Source organism: Acanthochromis polyacanthus, chromosome 6, assembly GCF_021347895.1.
Source record: "Acanthochromis polyacanthus isolate Apoly-LR-REF ecotype Palm Island chromosome 6, KAUST_Apoly_ChrSc, whole genome shotgun sequence".
Classification (NCBI taxonomy): Eukaryota; Metazoa; Chordata; class Actinopteri; family Pomacentridae; genus Acanthochromis; species Acanthochromis polyacanthus.
This window is the reverse complement of record NC_067118.1, coordinates 43,715,093-43,726,770: the sequence shown is the minus strand read 5'-3', so window position 1 is coordinate 43,726,770 and position 11,678 is coordinate 43,715,093. Positions and strand designations below refer to the sequence as shown.

At 40.6% G+C, this 11,678-nt stretch overlaps 1 protein-coding gene across 1 annotated transcript in view; it reads left to right on the top strand.

The window, feature by feature from the left end:
* mgll (monoglyceride lipase) overlaps positions 1-11,678 on the top strand; it is a 65,200-nt gene that overhangs the window by 37,840 nt on the left and 15,682 nt on the right. The window contains exons 4-5 of the mRNA XM_022203325.2: positions 9,852-9,962; positions 10,316-10,405. Coding sequence (XP_022059017.1) covers positions 9,852-9,962; positions 10,316-10,405 — 201 coding nt within the window. The remainder of the gene's footprint in view (positions 1-9,851; positions 9,963-10,315; positions 10,406-11,678) is intronic.

Here is an 11,678-nt window from a genome sequence, read left to right as displayed (position 1 = left end):
GGAGCACTGTGCAAGCAATCATATTGAAATGGAAGGAGTATCAGACCACTGCGAATCTACCAAGACCCGGCCGTCCCTCTAAACTTTCACCTGGAACAAGGAGAAGACTGATCAGAGATGCAGCCAAGAGGCCCATGATCACTCTGGATGAACTGCAGAGATCTACAGCTGAGGTGGGAGAGTCTGTCCATAGGACAACAATCAGTCGTACACTGCACAAATCTGGCCTTTATGGAAGAGTGGCAAGAAGAAAGCCATTTCTCAAAGATATCCATAAAAAGTCTGGTTAGAAGTTCGCCACAAGCCACCTGGGAGACACAGCAAACATGTGGAAGAAGGTGCTCTGGTCAGATGAAACCAAAATGGAACTTTTTGGCCACAATGCAAAACGATATGTTTGGCGTAAAAGCAACACAGCTCATCACCCTGAACACACCATCCCCACTGTCAAACATGGTGGTGGCAGCCTCATGGTTTGGGCCTGCTTTTCTTCAGCAGGGACAGGGAAGATGGTTCAAATTGATGGGAAGATGAATGGAGCCAAATACAGGAGCATTCTGGAAGAAAACCTGTTGGAGTCTGCAAAAGACCTGAGACTGGGACGGAGATTTATCTTCCAACAGGACAATGATCCAAAACATAAAGCCAAATCTACAATGGAATGGTTCACAAATAAACGTATCCAGGTGTTAGAATGGCCAAGTCAAAGTCCAGACCTGAATCCAATCCAGAATCTGTGGGCAGAGCTGAAGACTGCTGTTCACAAACGCTCTCCATCCAACCTCACTGAGCTCCAGCTGTTTTGCAGGAAGAATGGGCAAGAATTTCAGTCTCTGGATGTGCAAAACTGATAGAGACATACCCCAAGCGACTTGCAGCTGTAATTGCAGCAAAAGGTGGCGCTACAAAGTATTAATGCAAGGGGGCCCAATAATATTGTACGCCCCACTTTTCAGGTTTTTATTTGTTAAAAAAGTTTAAAATATCCAATAAATTTTGTTCCACTTCACAATTGTGTCCCACTTGTTGTTGATTCTTGACAAAAAAATAAAATTTTATATCTTTATGTTTGAAGCCTGAAATGTGGCGAAAGGTTGAAAAGTTCAAGTGGGCCGAATACTTTCACAAGGAACTGTGGAAGCTGTTTAGAGTCTGTAAATATTAAGACACCAGAACTGGCTGCCATTCATCCTTCTTCTCCCTTCGTTTTTCTTTTTTCTTTAGATTGGTCCGACTGTCGTGTTTCTTCTCTGTTCTGATGTTAAGTCGGTCCTCTTGCCTCTCCATCATCTGATTCTTTACTTTTCTTCTCAGCATGTTCCTTTTTTCCTCCTTTCTTAACTTCTTGGTGAAGACTCCAATCATCCCATTTCTTTTTTGTGTCCTCTTTCCTTTCATTGTCAGATCCTCCCCAACATTCTCACTTCTTTTTCTTCTCAGCCTCTTTCCTCTGAAGGAAATAAACCCAGACTGAGTGTTTGTGGAACCAAACGTTGTGTTTTTTCAGGCCTGGTTTCCCAGCGCTGTGACTGCATCCTGTTTCTGTTCGCTTGTTCCTCTGCTGCTCCGTTTGCATGAATCTCTTGTTTAACTGCTGACGGCAGAAAGCTACCAGACAATGGAAACCATCTGCGGATTAACTGGATGATAACATCCTGCAGAGGCGTCACGCTGTTAGAGTTCAACATCATCAGTAGTCTGATCAAACTCTGCAGACAAAAGCTTCCTTGTTCTTTTGCACTGAGCGTAAACTTCCAGAAGGTTCTGTCAGATCGTCCGTCATACTGACACTGAAAATCTACATGTGCACAGTCAGCAGGGTTTCGACAGTAGAGCCAGTTTCTACAGCCGTCTGTTATCTTTGGACACGATGTTGGTCTCTGGATTGATCATCTTCTTTGATCCAGACTGAAATACTTCAAAAACTACTGGATGATTTCCCTCAAAGTTTGTGCTAATCGTCCCCAGAGGATCAGTTCTGGTTCTGGTCTACACCCCCTGTCAAAAGTTTTAGGACACTATCTCATTCAAATAAAGTAGAACCTGTCCTACAACTTTTGACAGGGGGTGTATTTCATCACATGGATGTGATCAGGGCAGGACTCTGATCATACATGTAAAGTTTCAGGCAGATTGGAGCATGTTCAGGGCATTTACACAGCATTTGAAATTTCATGGCGAAGGATCAAAATTCCAGAGGCCGCCACGGACACACCCTTTGACTTTGGAAAAAGATTTTAATAACTTTGGATCATTAAGGCCTCCTGTATGTACTGACCCAATTTGAGGTGAATTGGAGTTTCCCCCTAGGAGGAGTTCGCTCTAGAAAAAAATGAAAAATGGGCAAAATCTGACATTCAACGCAAAATAGCTCACTTCCTGTTGGGTTTGGAATGTGGCTGTCACTGACTTTTTTGTTCAGCCTGATGTGCTGCATATGTGTACCAAATTTGGTAGATACACCCCCTGTCAAAGGTTGTAGGACAGGTTCTACTTTATTTGAATGAGAAAGTGTCCTAAAACTTTTGACAGGGGGTGTAAGTTCTAAGCTAATCATCACAGAGATGTTGTTCAGACGTCCATGTTTCCTGGATAATAACTGACCTTTCTGTGCTACTGATGGTATAGTTGAGACTGTTCTTAAGGCTAAACTTCTACAAAACTAACTCCATTCCCATCAGCCTCGGCTCAGCCTGATGCTTATTAGAAAATGATCAAACTGCTTCATTCCTCTTTAGTAAACATTCATTAGGTGATCAGTAAATTAATAGATGCAACTTTTCCATCTATAAAATGAATAAAAAACACATTGTAGGCTCATTTAGTAGCACACATGACATAGAAACTACTTTTTTGTTCCATTTTGGAGAATTTTAAGGGAAATAATGGAAAAAAGTGAAAAACACCAGAAAGTGTAATATACAGTAAATAATAAGTGATTTTATGCACATTAAACCTGATAAATCTCAGTATGTGAATATTTTAAACATGTTCCTGAAGCCATTGTCTGCAGGCTACAGTTAGTCTCATTTAGTTAAAAATAATCTTCTGTATCAACTTACCACCTAAAGTAAACAATTATTTAGCATTAATCATTCCAAACGCACTGCAAGCTGCTGATTAGAGAATAACACAGTTCACCATCTCAGAACACCAAAACAAGACCAAAGATCTAAACTAGAAACCTCCCTACAGACAAACAGCTGATTTTTATTCACAGTTTTCTCTTCTTACTGAATGATAGAACACTGACAGAAAGCCTCCAGATCTCCTCAATCCTCTCCATCAGTGTTTCTGGTAGCGGCTCGCTGTCCTACTTCCTCATTCCTCATTGCCAGTGTTTATGTAACATTCCACACAGTTTAGGGTTTATTAGTTCAGCTTTTTGGCCTTCAGTCGTTCTCTGTTACTCAGTCAGTGTCTTGTTCCATGTCTGGTTTACACTCTGAAGAACTAAGATCACTGTACGGATCACATTTAAATCAAATCAGCTGTTTTTCTGGACGTTGTGTCATGTATTCATTGGACCTTCACACAATTACTGTTTAATTCTACGTCTCTCTAAGACAATAAACCACTAAATTAAAATATTAAATCTTTTACATAAATAAGAATTTAGAAGAATGAAGAATTTAAGTTTAATGAAAGCATTTCATTATGTTTCTTCCACTCAGTTCCTTTAAAACTAGACTAGTGCTGCAGAATAATTAGTGTTTAGTTCGTAGACTCTCCATGAATTTTATATATTATTTATAAATTCCATAAAAATGTAATGTAATAAAATATAGAAATAAAAGAACTGCAAAGAAAGGATAAATAAGTGAAGATAACCATCCTTTCATAATTAAAATATAGTCCAGCCTTAATGAGACTGTGTGTATTTTATTAGCTTGTTATGTAAATTATATTATTTTATTATTAATAAGAGAGATGTAATCATATAAGATGTGTCTCATTTAACAAACAAATCTACATAATATTGCAGAACCCATGTTTATTATCATTAATCATCACTAATTATGATTTTATAAAAGCATTAGAGCATTAAATTTTAATTCAACAGTTTAATCTATTGAATTAAAATGAAATATTTATATTGAAACAGGCCATAAAATGGAAATTTAAGGATTACTCAGTTTATTCAGCTTTAATGTTAGTGTGTTTATATGTGTGTAAGGTCCATGAAAATAAACCTTTAATTAAATCAGTTTAACAGTTTCATCTATTAAATATATAATATGTGTAAGAAAAGTCGTTCTGTCTCTCTGAGGTCCATTTATTGTCCATTAGTCTCCATCCTTCTGTACATCATGTTCTAGCTGCTCTCTTCATTCTATGTCAGGATTTTAGCTCCTTTCTGACCGTTCAGTCCTCCAGTTTCAGACAATACCAGCATTCATCCAGAGATGAACAGAGGCTCTAATCAGCTTCTCAAAGAGCTCCTCTGTTCCTTTCTCTGTTCACACTAACCTCACTCCATCAGCGTTCACCACCAGAGATAAAAACTGAACCGACTCATTTCTTTTTAATTTCACTATAATTAAAGCTGCTGAACAGTCCTTCCACCTGTTTATTGAGTTTTCTTCTGTCAGAATAGATGGATGGATGAGTTTCAGGTCAGCTGGTCTTATGGATGTTAAATAAGAAGCGGTAGAATCAGTCAGGATGTGTTTTCAGCTGAAAGTTTGCATGCAGGCAGCGGTGTGCTCTTGTGTCTTTACAACGTGAAGTTTTCTGGTGGGAAGTGTTTTGTTCTCCTCTTTTCTTGAGCCTGTTGCTGTCCTCAGGCTGATGAATATTCACTCTGGTGACAAAGAGCTCACAGAACCAGAGCTGAAGCCAATTAGTCTCCAGAAACAGCAGAGAGGAGCTCCAATTCAGCCCCGCAGAATCCGTATGAAAAGAGAAACGACGCCAGAGTCAGCCGTGGAGAATCCATCCCAACTGGTCGTCACAAAGCAGCTAATGATCGTTCCTCTGAATCAGAAGAACTATTGGCCAGAACTATCAGCCACAATTATGAGCCAGAACTATTGGCCAGAACTATCAGCCACAATTATCGGCCTGGACTATCGGCCTGAACTAACGGCTAGAACTATCGGCCTGAACTAACGGCTGGAATTATCGGCCTGAACCAACAGCTAGAACTATCGGCCTGAACTAACGACTTGAACTATCGGCCTGAACTAACGGCTAGAACTATCGGCCTGAACTAACGGCTAGAACTATCAGCCTGAACTAATGACTTGAACTATCGGCCTGATCTAACGGCTAGAACTATCGGCCTGAACTATCGGCCTGAACTAACGGCCAGAACTATCGGCCTGATCTAACGGCTAGAACTATCGGCCTGAACTAACAGCTAGAACTATCGGCCTGAACTAACGGCTAGAAGTATCGGCCTGAAGTAATGGCCTGAACTATCGGCCTGAACTAACGGCTAGAACTATCGGCAAACTATCGGCCTGAACTATCGGCCTGAACTAACGGCTAGAACTATCGGCTAGAACTAACGGCTTGAACTATCGGCCTGAACTAATGGCCTGAACTATTGGCGAACTATCGGCCTGACCTAATGGCTAGAACTATCGGCCTGAACTAACAGCTAGAACTATTGGCCTGAACTAACAGCTAGAACTAACGGCTAGAACTATCGGCCTGAACTAACGGCTAGAACTATCGGCCTGAACTAATGGCCAGAACTATCGGCGAACTATCGGCCTGAACTAATGGCTAGAACTATTGGCCTGAACTAACAGCTAGAACTAACGGTTAGAACTATCGGCCTGAACTAACGGCTAGAACTATCGGCCTGAATTAACGGCTAGAACTATCGGCTTGAACTAACAGCTAGAACTATCGGCCTGAACTAACGGCTAGAACTATCGGCCTGAATTAACGGCTAGAACTATCGGCTTGAACTAACAGCTAGAACTATCGGCCTGAACTAACGGCCAGAGGTATCGGCCTGAACTAACAGCCTGAACTATCCGCCTGAACTAACAGCTAGAACTAACGGCTAGAGCTAACGGCTAGAGCTAACGGCTAGAACTATCGGCCTGAACTAACGGCTAGAATTATCGGCCTAAACCAACAGCTAGAACTATTGGCCTGAACTATCGGCCTGAACTAACGGCCTGAACTATCGGCCTGAACTAACGGCCTGAACTATCGGCCTGAACTAACGGCTAGAACAAACAGCTTGAACTAATGGCTAGAACTAACAGCTAGAACTATCGGCCTGAACTAATGGCCTGAACTAATGGCCTGAACTATCGGCCTGAACTATCGGCTAGAAGTATCGGCGAACTATCGGCCTGAACTATCGGCCTGAACTAACGGCTTGAACTAACGGCTAGAACTAACGGCTAGAACTATCGGCTGGAACTATCGGCCTGAACTAACGGCCAGAACTATCATCCTGAACTAACAGCTAGAACTATCGGCCTAAACTAACAGCTAGAACTATCGGCTTGAACTAACGGCTAGAACTAACGGCTTGAACTAACGGCTTGAACTAACGGCTAGAACTAACGGCTAGAACTATCGGCTGGAACTATCGGCCTGAACTAACGGCCAGAACTATCATCCTGAACTAACAGCTAGAACTATCGGCCTGAACTAACAGCTAGAACTATCGGCCTGAACTAACGGCTAGAACTATCGGCTTGAACTATCGGCCTGAACTAACGGCTAGAACTATCGGCCTGAACTAACGGCTAGAACAAACAGCTTGAACTAATGGCTAGAACTAACGGCTAGAACTATCGGCCTGAACTAATGGCTAGAACTAACGGCTAGAACTATCGGCCTGAACTAATGGCCTGAACTAATGGCCTGAACTATCGGCCTGAACTATCGGCTAGAAGTATCGGCGAACTATCGGCCTGAACTATCGGCCTGAACTAACGGCTTGAACTAACGGCTAGAACTAACGGCTAGAACTATCGGCTGGAACTATCGGCCTGAACTAACGGCCAGAACTATCATCCTGAACTAACAGCTAGAACTATCGGCCTGAACTAACAGCTAGAACTATCGGCCTGAACTAACGGCTAGAACTATCGGCTTGAACTAACAGCTAGAACTATCGGCTTGAACTAACGGCTAGAACTAACAGCTAGAACTAACGGCTTGAACTAACGGCTAGAACTAACGGCTAGAACTATCGGCCGGAACTATCGGCCTGAACTAACGGCCAGAACTATCATCCTGAACTAACAGCTAGAACTATCGGCCTGAACTAACAGCTAGAACTATCGGCTTGAACTATCGGCCTGAACTAACGGCTAGAACTATCGGCTTGAACTAACGGCTAGAACTAACAGCTAGAACTAACGGCCTGAACTAACGGCCTGAACTATCGGCTCGAACTATGGGCCAAGGCGTGGCCGTGATGTCTGGAGGTCAGACGTTCACATCTCTGTTCACAGCAACAAAAGGCCGAGCTGGAAACTCTCCGTCCAAACAACAGAGGGATTGTTTTATGTTAGTCTTGACCTCTGACTAGTTTTTCCGCTCAGAACCTTTCACCTACTTAGACCTTCCCACAAATCATCTACCCGGAATGCGACGTGTTCCACCTTAAACTCTCAATAAATTCTCCATACTGTCTGCAGTTTTTTCACTTTTATATCCGTTCTCGGTATTTTCTACGTCATTTTTCTTCACTGGAGTTATAATATTATATTATTTACTCCTCATTGTTTGATGTTTTTATGTGGAGAATAAGAATTTAAAGGAATTCTACTTTTGCTTGGTTCAGATATCACCTGAGTTTTATTCAATAATAATAAACATCAAACTTATTAGTTGAATTAATTACACAATGTTGATTAAACGGCTGGTTCCAATAAGTTTCATATCAAACTGATCTAAATCCGCTACTTCAACTTCAACTTTATTATTATTATCCCATGGGAAATTTGTTTTTCAGCAGCAGGAAGTACAAGATAAACCATACTGACAGCAACAGCTGTGATTTGGATCCACTGAAATGAAATTTATCCTGTAAATACATTTAGTTTCTGTTTATTAGTACATCAATGACCTAAAGGTCTGTTAATGATATTTAATGTCTTTATTAAATATCTGCATAAATCTAAACCAATGGAACTGAGTTTCATTCAGCATAAAGTTCAGCATTTCTGAACCCTACACCTGCTTCTCCTGGTTTTAAACAGCTTTTTGTCTTTAACTGTAAATAAAAACTGTAAATTTTCTGAGTATGTTGAAATGTTTCACTTGATGTTAAACCAAATCTCTGCCCAAAACTGTGATATTTCATCAAAATGACTTTATTTTCACTTAAATTCCAGATCATTTGCTGTAACCTGATTCAGTAAAGGTGGACCCAGCAGGACAAAAAAACCCCTAAGACCTGTCAGCTGAACTGCAGGCAGTGTTTCCATTGGAGACAAGTACAGAAACACATTAAACGTGTAAATAGTTAAACATCTACAGGATGTTGAGCTCCAGCTCTGGGAGAATTTTTCACAACTTGAAAAATGTTAAACATGTTGATTACAAGTTTTAAATTTTTTGTAAAATAATCATGGAAATGGGCTGCACAGTGGAGTAGTGGTTAGTACTTTGGCCTTGCAGCAAGAAGATCCCCGGTTCAAATCCCGGCCTGGGATCTTTCTGCATGTAGTTTGCATGTTCTCTCTGTGCATGCGTGGGTTTTCTCCGGGTACTCCGGCTTCCTCCCACAGTCCAAAAACATGCTGAGGTTAATTGGTTACTCTAAATTGTCCGTAGGTGTGAATATGAGTGTGATTGTGTGTCTGTATATGTAGCCCTGTGACAGACTGGTGACCTGTCCAGGGTGTCCCCTGCCTTCACCTGAGTCAGCTGGGATAGACTCCAGCACCCCCCATGACCCTAGTGAGGATAAAGCGGTGTATAGAGAACAGATGGATGGATAATCGTGGAAATTCAAATTTAATTTTCACTTTTTTTTTTTTTTTTAGTATTTAGGGCGTCGTAAATGTGTTGTCCTGTCGCTCTCTCTACTTCAGTTGCTGCTTCATTATTAGTATTATTGCAGAGAAGAATGAACCCAAATGTGATAGAAGGAGCAATAAACTACAACTAGAATAGAACAGAATAGAATAGAATAGAATATCCTTTATTGGTCCCACTAGGGGAAATTTCACAGCAGCAAAGTGAATTAAGAAAATCAAGAAAACACATCTATAAACTGAAGAGGTGGAGTATACAGACTAAATATACAATAAAAATAAAAACAGGAGAACACATGGATACGAAGAAAATAAAATTAATACATTTACATGAATGTATGCACTTGGCTGATTTAGTACAGATGATTAAACAACATTTTTAAACCACTACCTTTTTTTAGATACCTCTTTATATATAAATAACCTCCTGTTAAACAGTCTGGAGTCACTTAGAAATGTCCTTATTTTTGAAAGAAAAGCAGTTTTTCCAGTGAAGGTACCATTAAATGAATGATAAATCCAGTGTAGACATAGTTAATGTGGTAAATGACTACTGTAGCTGTAAACGGCTGATTTTTAATGGAATATCTCCATAGGGGTACAGAGGAACATTTCCAGCAACCATCACTCCTGTGTTCTAATGCTACATTGTGTTAGCTAATGGTGTTGAAAGGCTCATTGATGATTAGAAAACCCTTGTAGTTATGTTAGCACATGGATAAAAGAGGGAGTTTAATGGAGAACATCTGGAACGGTGGTGCAGATCTGTAGATCTATAGATTCATGAACTAAATTCAACCTCAGAGTTTAAACTTGAAGAAAGAACTCTTCAATTATAGTTGAAATCACCGTTTTAATTGAACTTTTTCTGCTCTTGTTCTGTCCCAGGGCGGTGCCATCTCCATCCTGACCGCCTGTGAGAGACCTGAGGATTTTTCTGGAGTGGTTCTGATCGCTCCGATGGTCCAGATGAGTCCGGAGTCGGTCACACCCTTCAAGGTACCATCAGAGTCCTCTCATCATAATCCTTTCCTCTGGGATGAATAAAGTAGATCTTATCTTAGATCTCATCCTCTGAACTTCCTGTTATCCTTCTCTGTAGTTCTTCAGTCTCTCTGGTCCATTGCAGATGAAGACTGGGACTCTGACAGCTTTTTAGTGTTTAGCAGGAATCAGTGACAGTATGAGGAGGGATTAACTCTGACTGATATCAGAGTCTCATTTCAAGGCTGAACACTGAACTGTAGAGGAGTTCTTATTAAGGAGAAGAAAAGTGTTTTTAAATCCGGCTCTGTGTTCCTTCTAACAGAGATAAAGACTTTCTTCTTGAGGTGTTTCTGTGTGTTCTTCAGGTTTTCATGGCGAAGCTGCTGAACCACATGCTGCCCAGCCTGCCTATGGGCGCCATCGACTCCAAATGGATTTCACGGGACAAGAAGCAGGTGAGAGACGCTGCCGGTTCCACCTTCAGACTCTTATTGTTGTCTGTGATTGCAGTGTTTCCTCTACGTTCATTTAGGAGTGGCGCCCTGCCATTTCTAAATCCTAGCCACCGCTCCTTCAGATTTCTTTTTTTTTGTTACTGTCTCAAAAACACTACCGCCGTATGTCAAGTCAAGAAATCTTTATTGTCCCCGCGGGGCAATTTTTGGTGCAGCCAGCAGCAAAACAACAAACAAGCACAATAAAATATGATACGCAACAATAAAATACACAACAGAAACAACAACAATAACAGTAATCAATTAAAATGCAATAAGATACAATACAATACAATAAGATACACGTCTCCACCTTCACAGCAGAGTCCTGCTCTGTGTCGCGTACTCTCCAGTACCAAGGTCAACTACAGATAACTATCCTGATCAGTATCTACTCTTTGATATGTCAGGCTAATACGACGTTAATTAGTCCTTAAAGTGACGTCACATCATCCAGATACCAAGTCAGAGAGTCAGAGGAGTAAACTAGACTGTAAACTAGGGCAGCAACTTGTTGGAGAAAAGTTATTAGCTTAAGATAACTCATAACAGATTTTACAAGTTAAACAGACATAAATACTGATGTCCAGCTAAAGTTACGTAGCATATCGGTAGCTTCAGTTAATTTCAGTTAATTACCTCAGTGTCTCTATAACATGAATAAACTATTGATGGCATTAAGCTATTATCTACATGATGTTACTCCTGACCGCGTTTTCAGATGAACTTGTTCAAATATTTCTCTAAGAAGAGAAAACACCTGATGATGATAACGCTAGTCAGGTATCGTCAGCCTTTTACTGACTCGTAAATGATGATGTTCGGTAAAAAATTTTGTTCACATTTCAGATGTGATGTGAGTGTAAATTATCTAATATTAATGTTTTATGTTATCATATAAGACCAGTAACATTAGACAGGGAGGAGTAGGAGAGAGATGAGAGTAGAAGAACCTAAAGGGAAGCCCAGAGCCTCAGAGCTCTTCTATAAAAGACCCAGAAGAAGTCATTGTTCTGAGCCGGGTGCAAACTTTACCACTGAGTCTACAGCCCATCAACAAATTATTATTTCTTGTTTTTATTTATAATTATTAAATTTGATCATTTTCTTTTTTCTTTTTACATTCAGCCCTTAGAGACGTTTTCAACTGGCCATTCAATAAATAGGTTGTAAAAGTAAAATCTGCAGTCAGGTGTAATTTGTTTACGCTCCACGGCTCCTGGAGAACCTGATC